Source organism: Gopherus evgoodei, chromosome 3 (genome assembly GCF_007399415.2).
Source record: "Gopherus evgoodei ecotype Sinaloan lineage chromosome 3, rGopEvg1_v1.p, whole genome shotgun sequence".
NCBI classification, from domain to species: domain Eukaryota; kingdom Metazoa; phylum Chordata; order Testudines; family Testudinidae; genus Gopherus; species Gopherus evgoodei.
The window spans coordinates 222604702-222630569 of NC_044324.1; the positions used below are offsets into that span (position 1 = coordinate 222604702).

Sequence of the window (25868 nt, forward strand, 5' to 3'; positions counted from 1 at the left end):
AGTATGGGCTTAAGTCTCTGCAGAGTTGGGACTTGATGTTTTTAAAAGCTACTTGGTACTTAAAAGGTACTTGACCAAAATTGGAGCTCGCAGGAAAAATCGTTTTTAGTCCTTTACTCTCACTTCAGTGTTCCCAATTGTCTTCATTATGTGCAGTGTCCGCTTTAAGCAGGGCTGGTGTGTGTACTAAACCAGGGTTAATGTACAAGATGAACGTGTAGAACACAAATTCAAATTTATGATGAGTAGTGGTTGCTATGACTGCTCCAGGAAGCATTTTGTATGCCTTGTATGGTATGTTTCTAATAGACTTCGGCAATTACTGAACAATATTCTGTGCTGTGGGGAATTCCTGAGCCTACTATACTTCCTCTGTATGCTCTTGAGTTCTCCTCACCAGACTTTTAACACACTGGTGTTTCCAGACAGGCCAGGCAGTTTCAGTTAGAAAGATAAAGTGGCAGACATGAAACTATCATTAGAAAAACAAAATAAAGTTACAATTAAAAATATAGGTTATGAGCAAAATAATTACTTGTAAAGATTCTTGAAATGGATCATAAGTAACAATTCTACTTACAGTAGTTCTCACCAATTACAAATAGATTGAAATGCTAGATAAGATGGTAATTTACCCACTACAAAGTAAAAGGTGTCACGGTGCACTGGATACATATTTCACTTTGCATTGTAACATTTATTCAAACCAGTAGCACAAACCAGCCCTTGCAGGGTTAATTTTGTTTGGCTTTGTCTTTTTCATCTTCATGATGCAGTGTCTCAGCTTTCCCAGGGTCCAATATGAAGTCGGTAGAACTGCTCATGGTAGTAATCTCTATGCTTAGCAATGTTGGCAGGATTGGACCTTAAAGCAGATTGTGTTTTGTTAACTGCAGCTATGCATTATTAATAAAGCAAAAGATATATAGTGTTCCAAAATCCCCAGCTGATCAATAAAATAAGGGAACTGCCGCCAAATGGAGAATTGTCCTTCTTTCTAATCCTAAAACCAATTCATTGAGTTTGGAGACCTCTCAATATGGTTTGTGCTTTAATGTTTGGAGGGTGAGATCCTTGCCCCTGTGAAGTCAATGGGAGTTTTGCCACTGGCTGGAGAAGGGTCAGAATTTCATCCTGATGCTGCATATCACTAATTTAATTTAAATATCCTACAACAGGGACCAAATACAGTCTCTTCCCACTAAGGTCGTTTATCCTGCAAATGACTCCAGGCGGGTGCAGGGGTCTGCCCATGCAGTCACTGATTGGAAAGGGGCCTACCTGTGGTAAAACTTTCAGAAGTGTCTCAGTAACTTAGGAGCTGAAGTCCTATTGATTCTCTCCCTATCCCTCCACCCTCATAGTATTTAGGTTCCTACGTCATGTAGGCACTCTTTAACCTTTGACCTATTGGGGAAGCAAAACTCTAAATTTTTGATTTAATATCTAATTGAATTTGAGGAATTTTTGCACCTTCTAATCAGCATTATGGAAAAAACACAGGGAAGAGCGAACGTTAAGTATCTGCAAATAATCAGATATTTTTAACTCTGCATTATTATTAATGATGCAGGCATTGTACCTGCAGAATTTTGTGACTGATCTTTTTAAAAAATTGTTCTAACTGAGGTTTAGTTCTTCTAGCTCTTTACACATTAGATCTAGCCACTGACAATATTCACTCACTCCACTGAACGTTCGGATTTCTTTTCCAGATTGAAATATTGGACTTATAACAATTTTTAGTTGTGTTGTGATCACATTTTTTTGCAAGTCTCCGAGATAACAGCTGTCTTTAGTTTTCTTGCCTCTGTATCATGAAGGGCCTTTTAATTTAATTGAAATAAAATAACAGTGAGATCTATGTGTGTCCATGCACACTTACCAAAAGGATACTATGCTTTTTTTGGAAGTTTAGTACAGTAAATATTTTTACAGAAGCAGATTTTATTGTTTTGAGTAAGAAAGGTAGTATTCTCCCAGGCTGACTAGTTTCTTCTAGATGAAGCCTAGGTTTTTTAGTTGATCACTTATTCCCTGGCTACAATTATGTTTTTATGATTCCTAAATGACTGACAGTTGTAGTATACTCTGTCAAGGATGAAACTGTCACAATACTTAGCTTTTATAGCACTTTTCATCCTTAGATCTCAAAGTGCTTTGCAAAGGAAGGTAAATATCATTAATCCCCCTATTACTGATCGGGAACGGAAGCATAGAGATGCCATTATGCTCTGATACATTGACAGGCATACTGCGAGAACTGGGAGAGAACAAGAAGTGGAATGACTTGCCCAGTGTCATAGAGCAGGGCAGTGTCAAAGCCAGGATTAGCTCTTAGGCACTCTGACTCTCAGTTCATTGCTGTGTTTGTTCTACCAGGCTGCTGTCACCTAACAAATCTGTTGACATACAATAGCCTTGTCTTCACAATGAGCATTTTTTACCGTGTTGTTATCACAGTTTTTCAGGTACAGTAACTCTTAAATGTGAGGTGCTCAATTTGAGAGCAATTTCTGATATAAATTAATTGGTGACACATCGCTTAGCATCGTTTTTTCCTCTGACAGTGGATGAGGACTCTGCTAAACAAAGCCATTTTAAATGTGAGCTAACTTTCGTCGTCGTACATTTTTTAATGATTCTCTTCTGGACAGGCCGTGCTCCGCCTAGAAACACTACTGTGGACCTTAATAGTGGGAACATTGATGTCCCTCCAAATATGGCATGCTGGGCCAGTTTTCACAATGGAGTGGCTGCTGGACTGAAGATAGCGCCTGCTTCCCAGATAGACTCAGCTTGGATTGTTTATAACAAACCCAAAAATGCAGAACTAGCCAATGAATATGCAGGCTTCCTCATGGCACTGGGTCTGAACGGACACCTCACAAAGCTTGCCACACTCAACATACATGACTACTTGACCAAGGTGAGACCTGCATGCAAGAGCAAGAGGGGGAAGTGACTTTCTTGGTTTGTTTTTTTTCTTTTAAAATCTTTGAATTTCTTGGTGTGAAGGAATGGCCAGTGCTTTCGTCACTCCCCCTGCTAATTGCTGGCACAGTTGGTTGGCTGTCTCAGACCTTCACCACTGTTCAGAACTGTTATCCCTTTATCTCCTGTGATAAATGCACATCGTTTTAATTATGAATTATCTGGAGCACTGGGTTGTCTCTACAGGCTTCCTTTGTATAGGGAAACTCTTGTCAGCCAGATACTTTAAGAGCTTGCTTTTCCCCAGCCTAGTTCCAACAGTTTTGTCCTGAAATACAAATGACAAAAGCTGCCTCTGTTCTCTGTATAGGAACAAATAGGTCCAATTTCAGTTCACTGTATGGGATATACATATTTTTTTGTGCACTTGGAACATCCTGGTTGTACTGTCTAGCCATGGAAAGGGGCCTAGATTTTTCTCTTTGGCTTAAGTGACAATGAGACAGCTGTAGGAACACTGAAACAACAATGTTTGGTATCTATTTTAATCTTGTTTCAAGGTGGGCATAGTACTGAGAGAGCTGTTTAGTCATAATGATTGGCTTACGACAATGACTAGGGGAAGCCTATGCTGCCTCGTGGGGTACAGTTATGGGCAGCATTAAATGCTGTTGATTGCTGGATTCTTCTGCATTGCCTAGACCAGGGGTCGGCAGCCTTTCAGAAGTGGTATGCCGAGTCTTCATTTATTCACTCTAAGTTAAGGTTTCGCGTGCCAGTAATACATTTTAACGTTTTAGAAGGTCTCTTTCTATAAGTCTATAATATATAACTAAACTATAGTTGTATGTAAAGTAAATAAGATTTTTAAAATGTTTAAGAAGTTTCATTTAAAATTAAATTAAAATGCAGAGCCCCCCAGACCGGTGGCCAGGACCCGGGCAGTGTGAGTGCCACTGAAGATCAGCTCGCGTGCCACAGGTTGCCTACCCCTGGCCTAGATGATCAGATGGGTATGACATGGGATTGTCTTGAACTGGTTCTGGCCATTCCTAAAGGAGTAGATCCTGTTGCTGATCTTTGCTTTTGCATTGTTAGGTACAGAATAACATTCCTTTTGGATTTAAGACCATAAAATTAGTAAAAGCAGTGAGGAGTCTTTGTAGCACCTTAGAGACTAACAAATTTATGTGTTAGTCTCTATGCCACAAGGACTCCTTGTTGTTTTTGCTGATACAGACTAACACGGCTACCCCTCTGAAACCCATAAAATTAGTGCCCGTTAAAGTTATTTTTATTACAGAAAGCCTTCAGAATGACACATTGTGGTTTTATGCTTTGCTTTTATGCAACTCACCAAGAGCGTGTCTGATGGCTAGGTGCCCAGTGTTTTCTTGAGTAACTATTAAAAGGTAGAGAATCAAATGTACTCCTTAAATCCAAGCTCAGATTAAAAAACTAATAAAAATGTGATTAGACTCATCTAGATCAAAATAATAATGATGATAATAAATGGAAGGGTTGGTTCTTTGTCAGAAATCTTTAGAGCAGTGGTTTTCATTTGTGGACACTTTAATAATTTTGAATGGAGGTATGGACTCCTTTGGAAATCTTAGACATAGCCTGCAGACCCAGGTCGAAAGCCACTGGTTTAGAGTAATATGTTTTCCAGCATAGGGCTGCTTTGATTTGTATTATAAATATCCAATCAGCTAACCTGGGAACCTAGGGTTTTTATTTTAAAAACAATGCCGTGATAGAAGTTGGAGCCAAAAATCTCACTCTAACAATGTTTAATATTTGATTTACGAAAGGATGTTACTTTGATATATTGAAGGAGATTTCAGTCTGTAATGTGATCGTAAACTCAGAAAAGAAGTTCACTCATTTAGCTGTCAGTGAGAGGCAACCCAGAAGAGTGAGTACAGTGAAACCCCGCTATAGCATGATAATTGGGGTCCAAAAAATTCAATCGCGATAAATGCGGGGTCACGTTATAGTGGGGTTATGAAAATTTATCGTTTCAAGCAGGTCATTTTCTCTTGGGCAGAAAACGACTTGCATTTGTGAACTGCCCATAACGGTAACTGAAAGAGTGTAACAATAATTAGTGACAGCACAAGCTAATCAACCTATTAAATGAACCAGAACCAGATTGATAATGGCTGGGTTTGGACTTTGAGAACTGGAGTTTTGGGACCTGGCAGACTGGGGCTGGAGCAGCTCTCGAGAGATCTGTACAAAGTTGCTCAGCTGACTCCCCTCCACCTGGTGCAGTGTTTGACACTGAGGAGTTGCTGATACTCAGAGCAGAGTTCGTGCCACTGTTTCTGTAGCATCCCTCCCAGCTGTCAGCCTGCTCCAGCAGCGGGGGCTCTCAGCCATGCAGTGAGAGAGGGAAACACTTGGGGAGAGCAGAGGAGATGTGCAAGGGGCAGAGGAAGAGTGACCAGCAGCTGGGGAGGAGAACGGCTCTTCTTGCCAAACGAGGAAGTGAGGGCAGTGGGGAAGGCACATTTCTTTTTTGTTTTTTGTTTTTTTTGCTTCGGCAGTGCTCTGGTCGCTTTTTTCTTTTTTTGCTTGGGGCGGATGGAGCCACCTTATGATCGTGTTATATCCGAATTTGCATTATCACGAGGTGCGTTATAGCGCGGTTTCACTGTATAACCAGAGCTCATCAAAGCTACATAGAAATTATCTTCTCCTTGTACCTTCATATATTACTGCAAGTGTGTGACCTTAAGACTTTTTGATTTCAGCTGAGATAAATGCACTTAAGTTTAAGGTTCTCAATGCTCTTTGATCACTGTCTTTGTTCCCTGTTTCAGGGCCATGAGATGACAAGTATTGGGCTGCTGCTTGGTGTTTCTGCTGCCAAGCTAGGCACAATGGATATGGCTATTACTCGGCTCCTTAGCATCCACATACCTGCTCTCTTACCACCAACTTCAACGGAGCTGGATGTCCCTCATAATGTACAGGTGGCAGCTGTGATAGGAATAGGCCTGGTATATCAAGGAACAGCTCACAGGCACACGGCGGAGGTTCTGCTGGCTGAAATAGGTAAACCACTGCATTTGGAGGTTGTGTGGGGCCTGTGTATGTTTACATGACATTTGCATGACTTGAAAAATTTACCTGTGACACCCAACTAGTTCACATGAAAAATACCTATGCACCCATGCTCCGCTCTTGTCTCTCAAGCCATGGCCCTTGCAGTTTTAAGAAACAAAACAGCTGTAAGCTGTCTGTTCTGTACTGTATTCAGTTGTAACATTGTCATTGTCTCTTTCAAAGTAACTTACTATTAGGGTGGTTGAATAGCAGAAAAAATTATTTATTAAATATATTTGGTGAATGCCACCATTATTAATCTATTAGTAGTAGTAGAGAAACACATTATAAAATGTCTCATTCAAGCTTAAAGATGATCTTCCAAATACAAATCCATTTGGAGTTAAACACAGAAACGCGTTGTGCATGTCTCCTTGCTTGCTAGTTTGTGCAGAAATCATTTAATCTTACGTTTTGAAAAAAAATTTAGTTTCCACAAGAGCTGTTTGTGCTGGCTCATCGGAGGCCCTCTGGTTAATGATCATGTAGCAATTGCTTTTTCTGGTGTTTCTTATGGCCCCCAAAGCATCGTTTGAGGTTTTTTATGGCAGCAAACTTTGTAGGAAGCTCACTCTTTTTTTAATGGTAAATTATTAGATTTCTGTGTTTGAATGTCACTTTTTCTGTTTCTGTGCATAAGTGGTTCTGCTTTTTATTTTACAGGTAAGCTTTAAACAATGTTACATGTGTATAAATAGTTTAAAAGAGACAACACAGGTTTATTTCAAATCTAGAAATGGGTATTTTTAAGAACAACACTTTCATCTTCAAACTATATCTCTGGCTATTTAATACCCTCAGTATCCGTCAGTTGATTCACACACATTTTCTGTTGTGAAGGGGTGTTATTTTATGCAGAATGTGCTACTACGATATATATAAAATATTGGCTTGTTAGAGTTGTGAGCCACCTTGGGGTGTGAGTGTCTTAACACTTCACAAACTGGAGTAGAGAAATATGCACAATCTTTTCTGAGAGCACATCTTTGAAATGTGCTTCCCACATGTGGTTAGGTCCAGACCTTGCCAATGTGTGCTTCTGTACTGTACTTTGCATATAAACTCAGATTTCCTCCATGTTATTTAACATATGTGCTGCATTTGGAGAGTCCTTTCAGCTGGCTGTAGACAATCCAAGAGGTTAAGAAGTTATTGCCTCTAATTCCATTGATAGAATTTCCTGATATCTTGAGTAAAATATACATGTCTGAATTTTGCTATCGCTTTACTAGAAATGTTATATCCAGAATGGCTAGTTGGTTAGAATTGCAAAAGGTTAATTTGATGCTGTTTCCTTTTTACAAAGGACGTCCCCCAGGTCCTGAAATGGAATACTGCACTGACAGAGAATCCTATTCTCTAGCAGCTGGTTTAGCATTAGGCATGGTCTGCTTGGGGGTAAGTCCAGTCTTCCTCCTGTTGTAAAACAGCAGGTAGTAGAAATAAAATGGTAAAACAAATTTAATCGCCAAGCTATGAAGCAAAGTTAAAAGAAATAGAATAACGTTATCAATGTAATTGATGAGAGTCTGACACCATTCAAATTCACTGGGTAATTGTTGGGCCAATGCCTCACAAATATTTGATCAAATAAAAAAGAAAATGAAATGAGGCTTGGCTGTGCTCCTGCCCCCTCAGTGTTCACTTTATGCAGATATTTTAGGCAATGGGTTTATTGTCAGAATGTTGAGAGTCTTGCCCCCGTGCTCAGGGTTTAGCTGATCACCATATTTGGGGTTGGGAAGGAATTTTCCTCCAGGGCTGATTGGCAGAGGCCCTGGGTTTTTTTTGCCTTCCTCTGCAGTGTGGGGCACTGGTCACTTGCTGGAAGATTCTCTGCACCTTGAAGTCTTTAAACCATGATTTGAGGACTTCAATGGCTCAGACATAGGTCTGATACAGGAGTGGGTAGGTGAGATTCTGTGGCCTGCATTGTGCAGGAGGTCAGACTAGATGATCATAATAGTCTCTTCTGACCTTAAAGTCTATTATTCTAATTAACTGAAAATAAATGTTAGAGAATATTCCTCAACAGCGAACATTGAACTTGTAAATATGTTTGAATTGAAATCCTAATTCTATTGTACTCCTCTACGCAAGACCCACATGACCTTTGTGTCCAGTAATAACTAACCACACAGTTCACATTTCGGATCTCTCAAACTACTGTGTCTGCAGCTAAGAATTGTTTGTGGAAATCCGAGACAATTTGCAAACAAACTAAATTTGTCTATATGCAGTGGTGATACAGGTTGTCAAGGCCCACAATTAGATGAATAGTTAACGTTGTCTGTTTATCTGTTTGTTAATATTTGAGGCAAGGACGAATCATTTTTTGCGGGAAGTGGGAAGCTAGATTGCTGTATTTGTGAATTTTTTCACCCTTCTCTTCCAATTGCTTCAGAATTAATTCATTTTTTTTTAATTAGTAGTCATGTATGAAGGGACTGATTCATCTTTCATTTGTTCCTCTTTTCTCAGCATGGCAGTAACTTGATAGGCATGTCTGACCTCAATGTCCCTGAGCAGCTTTATCAGTACATGGTTGGAGGTCATAAGCGTTTCCAAGCAGGAATGCACCGAGAGAAACACAAGTCTCCGAGTTATCAGATAAAGGTAGTTGTTACATTAGAGAACTTCTGCTAATTTAAGCAGAAATAGCGGTAGCATGGAGGATCTCTTATACATTATCATGGCTGTGCATTCAAATGCACAAAGTGAATTCTGAATTTTTATAACTAGTAAAACAGAACTTTGTCGTGAACAGGACTGAAAGTACATGTTATATCTTGACAGGAAGGAGATACCATAAATGTGGATGTTACTTGTCCAGGGGCAACTCTGGCATTAGCTATGATCTACTTAAAGACTAATAACAGGTATTGACTTTGGCATGGCTTTAATGTTTGTTATAACTTGTAATCAGCTTTTAAACTTCTGCATAATTTTAACTTTACCTTGGGTCTTCTTCATTTTCTTTCAAATAAACCTACCATCTGTGATCATCTCATCCAAGCCCATATGTTCTTCAGGGCTAATTATTTTAGAAGAATAATCCATTTCCCCATCTTTTCTAATACCAGTTTTTTTTATAACACTTTGCACTTCTGTGGCCTCTTCACTCAGCAATCTCAGAGCATATAAACACTAACACGTATCTCTCAGCACCCTTTTGCAAGTAGCACCCCCATTTTATGTTGACATGCTGGCCGTGTTGCCTTCGACTGGGGGAGTTGGGGGAGTTGAAAGTAGATCTCTTGTGCCTTAACTACTAGACATGCTTCTCCTATCAACTAATGATAGCATTAATAAAGTAGTTAATTATTGACTCAGTATGGGCTCAGTAAGTCTGTATGTTGCTGAAGTATATTACGTAACACAAACTTAACTTATCTTATTGTGCTTAAATAGGTCCATTGCTGACTGGCTTCGAGCTCCGGACACAATGTATTTGTTGGACTTTGTAAAACCAGAATTTCTTTTGTTGAGGGTAGGATTATATTTTGTTTCATTTTGACATTTATTGTAATGGTATTGAAATGCACTTTGAAAATCTATATGCGACCCTGTACTGAGAAACATCTCAGTCTCGAATATCTTGGGTGATGATAATCATTTATGGATATGCCAGTCTTACACCCTGAAATAAATCTGACTGTTTCCAGACAATCACTTTGTTTGCAACTTCCACATCATGTGACTTTTGTTTTTAGTAAGAGAATTTATTCGAGTGTTATATTTTCTGTGTAGCTTTAAATAAAATGGAAAATGTTAAGCAAACTTCTGTACTTTGCCCAGATTAATTCAGTTGATTTTAAAAACCAGTATATGATTTGTAAGACATTGGCATCTACTGCGTATTTGCAATGCAATGTCAGCTTAATTTACATGTGAAAGATATGCTAACTGGTATATTGAGATAGTATATACCACTGTCCCTGTGTATCCAAGTGGAATTTGAATTGTCTCAGCCTGCTCAAGAAAAGAGCTTATCTGCTGATTAAAAGAAGAGGAGGTAAGAGGCCTCTATGCAACACAGTGATTTTTCTGTCCTGTCACCCCGATGTATTTAGTCGGTTAAAAAGACCATTGCTGATACTATTTACTAATACTATGCTTATTTTTTTTCTCCATCCCATTTTGACTTTTTTAGACGCTTGCTCGATGCCTGATTTTGTGGGATGACATTTTGCCCAATTCAAAGTGGGTTGATAGTAACGTACCACAAGTAAGTCCCTATGCTAAATGTGTTTGCCACTCTAATTAACATCTCCTTGGAAAACAAAAGTTAGAGTTTTGATGTTTATTTGTTTCCCTCTTCACAAATCTTATACGTCCAGTAAGCAGTATGTTTTTCTTGAGGTGTAAGAGTTCTTGTTTTTGGTACAGTAGAACCTCAGTTATGAACACCATGGTATGTACATCTGAACATTGACTTAATACAGCTTTCAGACTTTACTATGCTGAAGAAAAATGTCGATTTCCCTTTATTTTTAAGTAGTTTACGTTTAACACTGCACTGTATAATTGCCTTTTTATCGTCTCTGCTGCTGCCTGATTGTGTACTTCCGGTTCCAAATGAGGTGTGTGGTTAATTGGTCAGTTCATAACTCTGGTGTTTGTAAACTCTGAGATTCAACTGTAAACAGCTAAAACTCAGATGTGTGTGTGTGTGTATGTATGGATATAAATACACTTTTATACACATCTTAATGTGTAGAATATCGTCAGATAAATCTTCATTAAAGTGAAGTTCATGTTGAGAGTGCATATATGTGACTTAAGGGTACTTCAAAAAACCTGGACACTTGACAGTATGAAAAACAAAAGCCAGACTTCCCCCTTACATGTCCAGCCTCCCTTCTTTGAACGTGTGGTATTTTAAAAATATGAGAGGTGCAGGGGTCTGGGGGAGAAGCTAGAAGCGGAGTAGGGCTAACAGCCATGTTCTTGGAACGATTTATACTGATGTTCACACTCAACATTGGCATCACCTTAAAGAATTTTTTTCTTTTGGAATTTCCATAGTTTTTAAAAAATAGTCGGGATGTGGAGGTAGACACGAGCAGGAAGCTCGTGCTGAACACAGATGAACTCATGAATGCTTGGTTGGGGAGCATTTTGTGATGGATCCTGACAAGCCTAATAAAGTTTTACAGAGGGACCCCAACAAGCCTTTTAAGGTCTCCGAGAGGCATGGAATGTTTCATGCTCCACTGCTCCCTGACACTCTTTTTCCACCGTCCTCACAGTCTGCTGGCAACCTTCATCCCTCCTCTTCTGTCCCATTCTGCTGTGCTTCCATACCTCTTTCCACAGCTTCTTCCCCTAGTTCCCTTCTGTGAACTCACATGAAGCACGTAACGGACTGAGGAGGTTAACAGACCTGGGTTACTTAGGGCAGCAGAACAGAAAACCTTTCCTTTCCTTCTCTCACCCTCAACTAATGAATTAAATAACTTAATTATCTCTGTCTTCATGATCTTGAGCTACCATTTGGCCAAAAAGTGTGAATGAGACATGTTTAAAGTGTGATCATCACAAGATACAAACCCATGGCAGACTACTTGCGGTGTTAACTTAACCCCTTCCCCCTCCTTCCCTCCCTGCCCAAAAATCTCCTTTTTCCATTGACAAGTCTCCCAAGCTCTGCCTGCTGCAAGAAAGGGCTTTGCCCAGATGGCACAAGCAAGCCCCAAGCTGGGGAGTGATCTATAATAATACTTTGTGTCCATTCAACCAGTCAGCACTGGTTTTGACAGCTTTAATCAGAGGCTAAAATCACTAGCTATTCATTAGTAATTTGTAATTGCCCAGTAACTCGGAATGTACAGATTAACTGTAAAGGATTTAAAAAAATAAATCTGACTGGCCAATAAAAATGTAGTAAGATTAGATTGTAATTACAATGTATGGATAAACCTGGTACGGTGTGATCCCAATCTTAACATAGTGTTAGTAATGCAAAAAACCCAACCCCAAACCCAGCAACTTTACCTCAGTGTCTCTTTTAGATAAAAAAAGGCAGATAAAGAGATGCTCAGTTTAAAATCCTGCTTTGACTAAACACATTTCCTTACTACGAAAAAGGAGGTGCCAAACCTTTCTTGGGACCAGGGATCAAACATAGCCCGTCCCACAGTAACTTGAAATCATCTTGATCAAACAGATTAAAAAGCTCTGAACTGGTCAGGTACTCTGCTTCCCGATGGATTAGATTGTTTACGTGATAATAGCATGCTTCTGGCACACTAGCGATTTGCAGGATTCACTGTCATTCCCCCAAAGTGAACTAGAAGATTAGACTGTTTCACTAAAAAACATTGGCCTTTCTGGGTCAAAGTTGAAGCACTATAATGTAGTAGTAGTAGTAGAGGAAAAGCTTAGTTCATAATCCTATAAAACTAACTTCGGATCTTGTATCACTTGTGAAATCCTAGAAATCTGGGAAGGTTCCAGAATGAACAGATATCTCAAGATATTTATCTGCCATGCTTTTTATAGATTATAAGAGAGAACAGTATATCCCTTCATGCAACAGAATTGCCTTCATCAGAAGATCTGAATTTGGAAACACTGGCGTAAGTAATGTGATGACAAAGTGCTGACAGAATCACTGAGAGACATTGTACTAAAATAGATTTTAGATCTGAGGAATGTCACTGAACTTGACTGTTGTATACCTCTTCACACAGATGCCAATGTCTATTGGTCACCGTTCTGGGCTTTAGTTTCACTTTTTAGTTAACCAAAAGATTATAAAATCAATGTAACACTTTGATATCATTTATTCAAATTAGGAAAAGAAAAACAATCAGCTGTTCCCCATTTGTTTTTTAGGCAAGCTCACGTCTACATCATTGCTGGTGCCTGCTTGTCACTGGGTTTTCGATTTGCTGGTTCAGAAAACCTAGCTGCATTTAACTGCTTGGTAAGAGGCTGGGTGGTTTTCTGAGATTTGTTGAAGATGATAACTGTGTCCTCTATATCTGTATTTAGTATGTATTTCTCTTTGTTCTTCTTTACAGTTTAAATTTGCAAAAGATTTCATGAAATGTTTGTCAGCACCTACAGCTTCAGTAGTAAGTTCTTTTAGATTCTCTCAACAAAAAGGAGCCCTGGTCTGTAATGCACTTTGATTAAACTCAGTAGAGCTTCAGTGCAAACAAAATGTCACTTTTAGTTCCCATATTACTGACTCTATCTACCGACCTCTCAGTTCAATAACCCAGAATCATTAATGATGCTAGTGACCCTTTGTATTTGTCCCTACAACAGTATTGTCTGATTTTTCTATCACTGGGAAATAGACCAAATAGTCATGAAGAAAATGGTCCCTCCTTTGTGGGCTGGATAGAAGAATGTAAGCTAATGGGGAGTGTCAGGTGGGAAGCTGACGTACCTCCATATGCTGATGTGTTGGTGGCCACTACAGTGTGAGTTTTCTAGTATGTTAGTAAGGTTGTAAGAATGAGGTTCCTAATGAAGCCTCTTTAATAAGAATCTGCAATTTTCTTTTGTGAGTTGTATATTATGTCTGATGAGAAGCACAAGGAAGAGTGTAGAAGTGTAATAATGCCTCTTCTCTCCCTGCCATATACTTCAAGACAGGTCACTATAACCTTGAAACTTGTTTGAGTGTTGTGCTGCTGTCTCTTGCAATGGTGATGGCGGGCTCTGGAAACTTGAAGGTCCTCCAGCTCTGTCGTTTCATGCATAAGAAGACAGGTGGAGAAATGAACTATGGGTTCCATCTGGCTCATCACATGGCTCTTGGACTTCTCTTTTTGGGAGGAGGAAGGTACCTGTTATTTCCAAAGCTGCCTTTTTTCCTCTTTTATCTTACAAATTATCTTGTGCTTCTCAAGGATCTCTAGAAGAATACTGACTGTTTAGAGAAGAGTAGCACAGCTTCTGGTGGATTTTCTCTTACTGCTTTCTATACCTTGGTATCCAAGTTACTTAGATCTCTTCTTTTTGATAACACATGCTCACTAGAACTCCAGAAGTGTACATCCCTCAGGAATCTGACAGCCCTTATAAGTGAAAAGCTGATGACACAAACAATAGAAACGATTGCTGGTGCTAATGATTTGATTCCTGATTAAGGGAAAACTGAAAAGTAAGGGGGGTTTTGTAGATAGAAACTATAGATTACAAACCCACCTGTGATGCAGCTTTGATTGACTAACACAACAGAAGTTTTTGCTTTAAAAACGAGGCTTTAAAGTGTTGGTGTGCACAGGTCCTGCAGAATGCCTGGCGAGGTCTGCCAGGGCTACAGTGCTACTTTATAGCCCACCATGTGGCCACCTCCAGCCAGTGGAATCTTGCCTTCCATGTTCCTTTGCTGAAAGATGCCCTGTCCCTTCTCTGCAGTCCTGGGGGTACCGTGAAGTGTACTATTGTGGATGAATAGGAAATGCTGCCTTCAGCGGTCCCTGTCCTGTTCCTTTTCTTGTTCTTTGCTTCAGTGTCTCAAGTTCATTTTTATCTCTAGTTTTCTTTTTTTTTAGCTTCCTCTTTTCCCTCATCTTTCTGTCCCCATCCACCAAACTAATTCTCTTACCTGGGATCCAGTTTTCACTCCTTAACTCTCTTCCCTGCTCGAGTCACACACAGCTTCTCCTCTGCCTCTGTTGGTTCCTCAAGCTTGGTTTGCCAGCCCTGCAGCTGCCAGGGCTCTGGGGTAAGGCTGAGTGGGACTAAAGCACAGGCTTGTCTATTGCATGCTCTTCTCACCTGCCCATGCTCAGTGAGCTCCCAGGGGCAGGTTCCTGTCCTTCCCTTTCTCCCACTGGCCAAGGAAGAGTCTCCCTTTATTGCTTGGTGCTGCCACCAGGCAGCATGAAAGGCCCAATCCGCCAGTAATGCTAAGGGGAAAGTGTCTGAATGCAACAGTGAACTCCCTTTGAGCTATGATCTAGACAGTGACACTGCCTCTGGCCTAGGCTTTTTGACTGTGTGAACACCTTCGTTTTACAGCAATCAGATGGCCACAGTCGCTGCTTGTTTTATATCAACGTATAGTGAATAATTGGTGTTTCACTTGTACATAGATTAAATCTGCCCCAGAAGAAATCTAGTGTGCAAATGGCCTGGTCAGACTCTCGCACTGCAGCTAGTCCCATCAGGAATTCAGTCACATTTTAACCTGCTGTAACTTGTGTATACATCTATCTAGTCCTTTTTGGAATGTTGATAAAATAATTATGTCAATAATATTCTACGACAGTGAAGTTCTCAGGAAGTTTGCTGCATGAATATTTCTTTTTGCCCATTTTAAACGTGTTCCTAGTTTTACACGGGACAAGGTAAATAGTAGCACCAAAGTGACTTTGACCTTGTCCAGGTCTGAAAGAAAAAAATCCACTTCACCAGTGGCAAGTTGGAAGCGCTCTCTAGTCTCTCAATTTGAGCAGGATTTAAATTGTCATTTAAAAAATATTTCTCCCTAACGGTTGCATAGATAACTTTCCTAATATGAACAGATGCAGTGGTGTCTTTTAGCTTCTACACTGAGCAAAATCTGTCTGCTTTTTTTGAGTGGAGTTAAAATATATGAATATATATCTGTCATTTTCTATCCATATAAAACATTTGGCCTACTGTGCTAACATTTATATTTATAGAAGTTCTTTACATATGTGCACTGTGCTACCACAGTTCCCATTTTCTGGCTCGTGAGAACATACTGGAAATGTATTCGAGAGTTGTGTTGTTTGCCAGTGCTGAAAGATAATAGGTGATGTTTCTCTGCAGATACTCCCTGAGCACGTCAGATTCTTCAATTGCTGCTCTTCTTTGTGCTCTGTATCCTCACTTCCCCATTCACAGTTCTGACAACAGGTACGGGCTAGTTATTGTATATATGTTCTTAACATAAAATAGGTTCTACTTCCACAAAAAATGATCCAGGGATGAGGCTCTGAAAGCTTTTTGGCTACCGGGAGATTAGAGCTGAAACAACTGACGCAAGCTTTCAAATATTTGTGAGAAATGGAGCAGTAAGTAAAGGACAGGGTGACAGTGATGATCAGATCAATGAAGAGATGCTGTTGTGACTCTGTCTGTATTTCTTTAAGAAACTGCATCCTGGGCAATACAACTTGGCTATAACAGCTTGCTCTATTATGAAAGCTCACCTAAGAAATCTCTCTATGGAATTTAAAAAAAGTATTTAAAAGTGAATAAATATTGTCTTATTAGGGAAACTGTCTGTCTTTATAAAATCAGTAAATGTATATATGTATGTACTGCTGCAAGTTTTACTGTAGTCTAATAGAGCTTCTGTATGTCTCTTATCCTTTGCATAGCTTGCCAGCACACACGGGTGTTCGGAGACCGCTCTTTAGCAACACCGTTGTGCTGAATTCATTATTTCCCATAAACAGGTATCACCTTCAGGCCCTACGGCACCTGTATGTGCTAGCAGCAGAACCAAGGCTCCTAGTGCCTGTTGATGTGGATACAAACACTCCTTGTTACACACTACTCGAGGTTACCTATAAGGTAATTTATCCGGGGGAAGGAGGAGGGCATGGAGCTGTGAAGCTTGAAGTTAATTTAAAACTTCATGTACAGGGTGTATACATATCTCAGTGTTGTGGCCTGCAATCCTGGTTTTGTTTTCAGTGCTCCAGTGAAGTCAAACCAGATTGTCTAGGCAAATAATGAAGGTACTCCCCGCAACCCATATCTTTTGTTTCTAGTTCTTTGAGTGGCACCTTGAAGGCAGAACCAGGAACAAGTGAAATGCACGGCGAAGTCCTACAGAATAGGCTGATCTGGGGTAACAGTTAGCTGTATAAATACAGTGGAGATTTTCAAAGGCACAGAGTCAGTGGAAATTGGTTTAAAAATCTCCCCAATGCTTTTAAAATGGGAGACTCAGCATTCCCCTGGCTATGCTCATTAAGCACTGTTGTAGAAAGATACATTCAGGATCAAACAACTTCCTACAGCTGATGTATGATGTGGCATGGTTAGGGCCCTAACAAATTCACGGCCGTGAAAAACGCGTCACAGACCGTGAAACTGGTCTTTCCCCATGAAATTTGGTCTTTCGTGTGCTTTTACCGTATACTGTACAGATTTCCTGGGGGAGATCAATGTTTCCCAAACGGGGTCCTGATCCAAAAAGGGGAGCCAGGGGAGTTGCAAGGTTATGTTAGGAGGGTTGCAGTGGTGCCGCCCTTACTTACGTGCTGCTTCTAACAGGGGTGCTGCCTTCAGAGCTGGTCAGCAGGAGAGTGGCCAGCAACCGCTACTCTCTGGCCACCCAGATCTGCAGGCAGCAGCGCAGAAAAACCATACCAGGCCATCCTGACTTCTGTGGTACTCCTGACGGCAGCACTGCCTTCAAAGCTGGGCTCTCGGCCAGCAGCCACCACTCTCCAGCAGCTCAGCTCTGAAGGCAGTGCCACCACCAGCAGCCACACAGAAGTAAGGGTGGCAGTACCATGACACCGCTACAATAACCATGTGACTCCCCCACAACCCTCTTTTGGGTCAGGACCCTACAGTGACAACACTGTGAAATTTCAGATTTAAAAATCTGAAATCATGAAATTTACAATTTTAAAAATCCTTTGACCACGAAATTGAGCAAAATGGATGTGAAGTTGGTAGGGCCCTAGGCATGGAATAGCCTGTGGGATAAGGACAGGCCTTGCCAGCCTTTAGGAGAAGAGAACAGCAGAGACCTTAGTGATCTGACCAGACATGCAAAAGCACCTCCTGTTGTTGCTGTGGAAGATAGCCCATACAGGTTGTGTAGCGCATTTTTAAAAGGTGGGTGTGTAGGTTGAAAAATGTCCCTTCTCATGACAACGGTGCTATGCATGTTGACTCAGCCGTGCTGCCATCCTCTGTTTTCCTGTATACATTTTGTGACAGACCTGAAGCAGCGCTCGGTGGAGTTTGAAAGCTTGTCTTTCACCAACAGAAATTGGTCCAATAAAAGATGTTCCCTCCCCTACCTCGTCTCTCTCACTTTGTGACATAAATGGTAATATTAAGCCACCGTTTCACCAGGAAAACGGATATAGAAAATACAAGATACTTGCAGTGCAGCCAGGCTGAACAGAGTTGCAACTGAGAGACTGGCGTGCTTTCTGTCACTGTGCACTGAAGCTGTTTTTACTAATACCTGAATGTTGTTGGTGTTTAAAGGGCACGCAATGGTATGAAGAAACCACAGAGGAATTGATGGCACCAACCCTCCTTCCGGAGCTTCACTTACTTAAGCAGGTAAATCAGGGCTCCTGTTGAGTAATGTGCATTTTTGTCCAGATCCTGTGATGCAGTGAAGATTCACTCAGTGAGCAGAAAGGAGGGTGGCTACTGGGGACCTGGTTAGTGCTCTGATTCCTTGCTGTGGCTCCAGTGCATGTTAGAGCAGCCTGGGATTAGCTCTAGCCCATGTCTGCTGACAATGGCTCCCAGAGATTGTGTGATTGCCATAGTGCAGCCCACTTAGTTATGCCCCTACTTGTCCCTTCCTACCTCTGGTCCCTGTCACCTCTACACCCACCGGGGATTCCCCCGTGCCGAGGGCATCCTCAGCAGGGAACGCAGCCAGTTTCTGTCCTCTTGGAGTCTCCAGTGACACACAGCAGATGGTGCTGAGAGGGAGTATCTGCCCTTCTGAGGGGGTCGAAATTGAAATAGAATTCTATAGCTCCCTTTTGTCTTGCAATCCCTGTTACCGCCATATAAGTAATTTGCTCCTCACTAGTAAATTAAAACCTTTATATTGGCAGATCAGAGTGAAAGGCCCACGATACTGGGAACTATTAATAGATTTAAGCAAGGGGACACACCAGCTGAAGTAAGTATTCATGATGCTGCTTACCTAGATTGACTACGTTTGTTAATGTCCCTTAACTTTTGAGTAAACTTGTGAAATTTTTTACCTCCTATAGTTAGAAATAACACCTAAAATGCACAATAGCTGAAAGAAAGTAAAGAAATTCTTCAGTTTCAGTTTGTCTACTTTTGGGCATTTGACAGCCCCTTTGTGTGTAGTCAGTTTCACTCTTTCTCTGGATAGTCAGTTTTTTACTTGTTTTGTGGGTTTTTCATATTTTTTTAAAAAAAGCTTAAGGGAAAATGGGCAGGGGACCTCAGCTAGAAACTACTTTTAATATGGGTAGGTTTTGGGTTTTGTGTGTAATTGATGAGATTTCTCATTGTTCTGTCTTTGAAAACTGCATGCTGCTGATAGAGTGGCTAGCTAACTCTTGTAATGTGCCAGAGATGATATTTTTCTGAAGTGTACACAGTACTAATTAATGCAGATTACAATTGTCCAGTGGATGTATTTAAATGTTAAAGGACGGTAATCGTATCTGAATATCAGAGAGGTAGCTATGCTAGTCTGTATGCACAAAAACAACGAAGAGTCCAGTGGCACCTTAAACACTAACAGATTTATTTGGGCATAAACTTTTGTGGGTAAAAACCCCACTTCTTCAGATGCATGGAGTGAAAATTACAGATGCAGGCATAAATATCCTGGGACAAGTGCAGAACCAGCGTTAACAAGGTCAATTCAGTCAGGGTGGATGTGGTCCACACCCAATAATTGATGAGGAGGTGTCAATACCGAGAGAGGGAAAGTTGCTTTTGTAACGAGCCAGCCACCCCCAGTCCCTATTCAAGCCCAAATTAATGGTGTTAAGTTTGCAAATGAATTGTAGCTCTGTGGTTTCTCTCTGAAGTCTGTTTTTGAAGTTTTTTTGTTGAAGGATGGCTACTTTTAAATCTGTTGTTGAATGTCCAGGGAGATTGAAGTGTTCTCCTACTAGCCTTTGTATGTTACTTTACCTGATGTCTGATTTGTGTTTCATTTATTCTTTTACACAGAGACTGTCTGGTTTGGCCAATGTACATGGCAGAGGGGCATTGCTGGCATGCGATGGCATAGATCACATTAGTAGATGTGCAGGTGAATGAGCCCTTGATGATGTGGCTGGTGTGGTTGTGTCCTCTGTTGATATCACTAGAGTAGATATAGGGACAGAGTAAGCGACATGGGTTGTTACAGGGTTTGGTTGCTGGGTTAGTGTTTTTGTGGTGTGGTGTGTAGTTGCTGGTGAGTATTTGCTTCAGGTTGGGGAGCTGTCTGTAAGCGAGGACTGGCCTGTCTCCCTGGGTTGATGATGTGGGATCATTTTCCTGGGACTGGCCTGCTTCCCAAGGTCTGTGAGAGTGAGGGATCATTTTCCAGGATAGGTTGTAGGATAGGTTAGGCTAGGTTGATGATGAGGGATCATTTTCCTGGGACTGGCCTGCTTCCCAAGGTCTGTGAGAGTGAGGGATCATTTTCCAGGATAGGTTGTAGAATAGGTTAGGCTAGGCTGATGATGAGGGATCATTTTCCTGGGACTGGCCTGCTTCCCAAGGTCTGTGAGAGTGAGGGATCGTTTTCCAGGATAGGTTGTAGATCTTTGATGATGTATGTACCGGAGAGGTTTTAGCTGGGGGCTGTACGTGATGGCTAGTGGTGTTCTGTTGTTTTCCTTGTTGGGCCTGTCCTACAACAGGTGACTTCTGGACTATTACAGGACAGGCCCAACAAGGAAAATTAACAGAACACCACTGACCATCACGTACAGCCCCCAGCTAAAACCTCTCCAGCTTATCATCAAAGATCTACAACCTATCCTGGAAAACGATCCCTCACTCCCTGGTCTCCTCGTTATATCTGAATACAGGATTCACAGGTAAAATTATTCCTAGCGTTATAGATAGCAGCCTGGAATTGTAAAGTCTGGAAATGACACATGCAAGCTAGAGTGGCGTGAAAAGAGCCACTTGAATGTTTCATTAGTTATTTTGCTATTTCATTTAATGTAAATGACACAGTCAAGATTAGGCTGGATATGGCAACACACCCTGTGTGGAGCTACACATAGCACCACCCACAGATTGGATAGGATGCGATGTCCCATGTGTAAAAAGGGGGAATCTCACCGTTAACATATTCAGCCAGTCCTATGCAGTCTCCACTGGCTGCCTTTCGGGTTTTGAGGTGGGGGTGAAGGTGATGGTTTTGACCTGTAAGTCCCCTAGTGGCTTTGGAGCTGTCTACCTGAGAGTCCCTCTTTCCTGTGCCATAATACCACAGGTAACACGGGGCTGCCAACGGGACATGCGCTCTGGGGGCCCCCAGCTTTGGAGTTAGCAATCCCCTTGGGTCCACAGTAGCCCGAAGCTGCTGGCATTCAGGGCATGCTGCAGAGCGGCCCTCCTTCCCGCCCTCGCTATTTTAAAATGGGAGAGGATTGTGAGGCTGGTGTCTTGGTGGCGCTGCAGGGGACAGTGATTTTAGCTTTATTTGCCCAGCTCCCTGGTTATGGGTTACTGCAGCATGATGGTGTGATGTGGTGTTTTTGATAGGATATTTTACAGTTATGGGTAAAGGATCCCAGAGCATATGGATAAGACGTCCTTTTATATAAATCTAAATAAGGTAAATGACTTTTCTGAACAAACTCAATTGCTTTGCTGTAGCGAAGCTCTGAGTTGTTTTCACGTATGTGGTGCTCACCCTAACTTGTAGGGTTGCTCCTGAACAGCAGATTGTTGGCGTTGCCATCTCTTTCTGTAAGAGGAAAGAGTCCGTTCTCTAGGGAAAATGGAGCAAAACACTGATGCATGGCACTACTCTTTGTCGAGTAAGGCGCAGTGTGAATGGAACCCTCTGGTACCATTGTTAGGGGGTGACACTTGAGGGCTGAACCACCCATTAAGGGTAGAGATGGCTGTGTTGATTTCTTCAGAGGGAATTCGTAATATTGTATAGCTCAATAATGCTGGAAAACCTCACTCCTCTTTGCTCTCCCACTGCTGCTCCCCTCCCCCCGCCAGATTGCCTTCCTGTGGTTGGATGTCAGAGAAATTGAGGTCTCCCCATGCATGTGGATATACAGAAGCTAAATATCAAGGAAGCAAATCCCTGGATGGGGACCATTAGCCCAGACAAGTGACTAGGTTGCTAATTATTTCTATATCTGTTTGCCATGTCATGAGTCAGTACCACAGCTGGATGGAAAGAGATTTAAATAAGTTCAAAACTGTAAATGTTGTTGTTTTTTCAGGTCGATCCTTTCTAAGGATGGCATTCTGTATGTAAAACTGAGAGCTGGGCAGCTCTCGTACAAAGAGGACCCAATGGGCTGGCGCAGTTTGTTAGCACAGGCGGTCACTCACAGGAACTCTGAAACTCGGGCGTTCAAGGTAGCGTCATCTAACTGTTCTGCTAGCGAGCACAAAGCAGTAAGGTGACCGTGATGGTTACTGGCAGCTCTGCGTGCAAAGTTCTCACCTGAACAGTGCTGGAGCTTTGAGAGAACTGTAGTAGGGCAGAGTGGTTGAGATATTGGGTATGCCGCCTTCCTGGGTTCAAATATGGGCTAGCAGGGGAGTGATGAAAAGCTGTTGCTATCTGACAGCTACTTGGCCTGTGGGAAATGAATTAGTGGGTTCAGTCTAATTCCCTCTGGCCAGGAGCCCATCACAAAACTGCCGTCATCAAAGCCCAGAGCGTGAACTGGCACATCAGTGGGGAATTCCACCTTTAGAAGTGGCCTTTAAAGAGCAGGGATGGAGCGAGCCACGTTGAGATGCAGCTGAGAAATGTGTACAGCCACTGCCTGTGCTGCTTTCACTCCGAATTTCAAGTGACACAGTGCTGCCAATCTAGTACTTTGCAGGAGTGCTGAAATCGCTCTTACAAATGACTTGAATTCATGGCTGTAGGAGAATTAGCCCAGCAACTGCCACAGAGCACTGGGCCAGGCTGAGCACCCACACCACCAGCCCTGCCTCTTTGCTTTCTAAATCAATATATGGCACACTTTCTGCAGTGGTCAGATGAAAGGTTACGAGACTTTGATTTTGCCCATTAAATGGATCATGTTGATTACAATGACCTGCACTGAACTCTGGAGAATCACAGTAGGGAAGGAGGGAAGGGTATAAATTATTATTTGACCTATGCAATGAAAGCAAAAGATTCCTAAACTAAAGTGTGCATTTTTACCTCTTTTTAGCCAGAAACTATTTCTGCTTTCACTTCTGATCCGGCACTACTTTCATTTGCTGACTATTTCTGCAAACCAGCTGTGAACATGGGTCAGGTACACATTGCCTATATGTGGGATATTGCTCAGAAGAATGGTTTCTTTTCTTGTTTTCATAAGTAAAATGCCGAAAATGAATGTTAAGTTGCAGGCAGCAGAGCTAAATCAGTAATGCACGAAAAACTGTTCTGAAAAGCCTTGGTCCTTGGAGGTATTTTCTGTATAGGGCAAAATGGCATTTCATAAAAAAGAATGCACAAAAATAGAAACAGAAAATAGAACTATGGTACCTGCACTTAAAAAGCTTTCAGTATAACCTTCTGCCACTAGTTAACCTCACAATTATACATGCTGAATTCCCTGTGGTTTGTACAAGGTATAGCTAATGAATACTGAGAGTATGTCTACACTACGGGATTATTCCGATTTTACATAAACCGGTTTCGTAAAACAGATTGTATAAAGTCGAGTGCACGCGGCCACACTAAGCACATTAATTCGGCGGTGTGCGTCCATGTACCGAGGCTAGCGTCGATTTCCGGAGCGTTGCACTGTGGGTAGCTATCCTGTAGCTATCCCATAGTTCCTGCAGTCTCATCTGCCCATTGGAATTCTGGGTTGAGATCCCAATGCAAAAACAGTGTCGCGGGTGATTCCGGGTAAATGTCGTCACTCATTCCTTCCTCCGTGAAAGCAACGGCAGACAATCATTTCGCGCCCTAGTTCCCTGGATTGCCCTGGCAGACGCCATAGCATGGCAACCATGGAGCCCGTTTTGCCTTTTGTCACTGTCACGGTATGTGTACTGGATGCCGCTGACAGAGGCGGTACTGCAGCGCTACACAGCAGCATTCATTTGCCTTTGCAAGGTAGCAGAGACGGTTACCATCCCTATTGCACCGTCTGCCATGCCATTGTAAATTGGTGATGAGATGATGGTTATCAGTCTTTCTGTACCATCTGCTGCTGTCATGGGTGTTCCTGGCTATCCTCGCTGAGGTCGGCCGTGGGCGCATGGACAATAATGGGAATGACTCCCCAGGTCATTCCCTTCTTTATGTTTGTCTAAAATAGAGTCAGTCCTGCCTAGAATATGGGGCAAGTGTACTAGAGAACCAGAGAGCACAGCCACTCCGGGTCAGAGCCCCAGAGATCCCGCAGAAATGATGAGCTGCATGCCGTTCTAGGGGGTGCCCCTGCAACAACCCCACCCATTGCTTAGAATGTACGAATAAGAAACACTGACTTTTAGTGAGATAAAATGAGGGAGAGGCAGCCTCCAGCTGCTATGATAGTCCAGGCAGGACATTAAAGGGTGGCGAGGGAGAGGAGCCCAGCCTCCCACTGCTATGATAGTCCAGGGAGTACAGAATCTTTTCTTTAGACATGAAAGTGGGGGGGCTGATGGAGCTCAGCCTCCAGTTGCTATGATGAAGACGGTTACCAGCCGTTCTGTACCATCTGCTGGGGATGACCAGGAGTCATTCCCATTTTTACCCAGGCACCCTCGGCCAACCTCACCGAGGCCAGCCAGGAGCACTCACGGGCTGATGATGATGATGGATATTGGTCATATTGTACCATCTGCCATCGGGAAGGGGATGCTGGTGTTCAGCGCTGCAGCACCCCGTCTACCAGCAACATGCAGTAGACATAGGTTAACATTGAAAAAGGCGAGAAACTTTTTTTCCCTTTTCTTTCGGGGGTAGAGAGGAAGGGTGTAAATTGACGACATATATCCTGAAACACCCAGGAAAATGTTTTTGACCCTTCAGGCATTGGGAGCTCAGCCAAGAATGCAAATACTTTCCAGAGACTGCGGGGACTGTGGGATAGCTGGAGTCCTCAGTCCCCCCTCCCTCCCTCCATGAGCGTCCATTTGATTCTTTGGCTTCCCGTTACACTTGTCACACAGCCCTGTGCTGTGGACTCTGTATCATAGTCTGGAGATTTTTTCAAATGCTTTGTCATTTCGTCTTCTGTAACGGAGCTCTGATAGAACAGATTGGTCTCCCCATACAGCGATCAGATCCAGTATCTCCCGTACGGTCCATGTTGGAGCTCTTTTTGGATTTGGGACTGCATCGCCAGCCGTGCTGATCAGAGCTCCACGCTGGGCAAACAGGAAATGAAATTCAAAATTTCGCGGGGCTTTTCCTGTCTACCTGGCCAGTGCATCCGAGTTCAGATTGCTTTCCAGAGCGGTCACAATGGTGCACTGTGGGTTAACCGCCCGGGAGGCCAATACCGTCGACTTGCGGCCACACTAACCCTAATCCGACATGGCAATACCGATTTCAGCGCTACTCCTCTTGTCAGGGAGGAGTACAGAAACCAGTTTAAAGAGCCCTTTATATTGATATAAAGGGCCTCGTGTGGATGGGTGCAGGGTTAAATCGGTTTAACGCTGTTAAATTCGGTTTAAGCACGTAGTGTAGACCAGGCCTCAGATAAAGCAGGTTACTGCTATTCTTTAGGGCAGCCACTAAAGTTGTCTTGTGAATGAAGACTGTGTCTTCTCGTTGTGCAAAATGAAATCAGAGACTAGCCTTCGAAAATACTACGGGAGGGAGAAAAATGTAACTACATTTTGCATTCTTTTAATGAATAAATACACAGGAACACAAATCTTTACATAAATTAATTTCAGCGGATAATGTGGGGGATTAACCATAACAGAAGCTAACATGAGCAACGTAAGAGAACTTGTAATAAATTATATGTACAGTG

At 42.1% G+C, this 25868-nt stretch overlaps 1 protein-coding gene across 1 annotated transcript in view; it reads left to right on the forward strand.

Moving 5' to 3' along the window:
• The window catches only part of ANAPC1 (anaphase promoting complex subunit 1), a 78548-nt gene that overhangs the window by 47106 nt on the left and 5574 nt on the right, over positions 1 to 25868 (forward strand). Inside the window, 17 exon segments of the mRNA XM_030558219.1 lie at positions 2658 to 2929; positions 5763 to 5997; positions 7355 to 7446; positions 8530 to 8664; positions 8845 to 8927; positions 9460 to 9538; positions 10202 to 10276; positions 12553 to 12629; positions 12889 to 12979; positions 13077 to 13130; positions 13656 to 13849; positions 15811 to 15897; positions 16443 to 16560; positions 18223 to 18300; positions 18813 to 18880; positions 22155 to 22293; positions 23109 to 23195. Coding sequence (XP_030414079.1) covers positions 2658 to 2929; positions 5763 to 5997; positions 7355 to 7446; positions 8530 to 8664; positions 8845 to 8927; positions 9460 to 9538; positions 10202 to 10276; positions 12553 to 12629; positions 12889 to 12979; positions 13077 to 13130; positions 13656 to 13849; positions 15811 to 15897; positions 16443 to 16560; positions 18223 to 18300; positions 18813 to 18880; positions 22155 to 22293; positions 23109 to 23195 — 1964 coding nt within the window.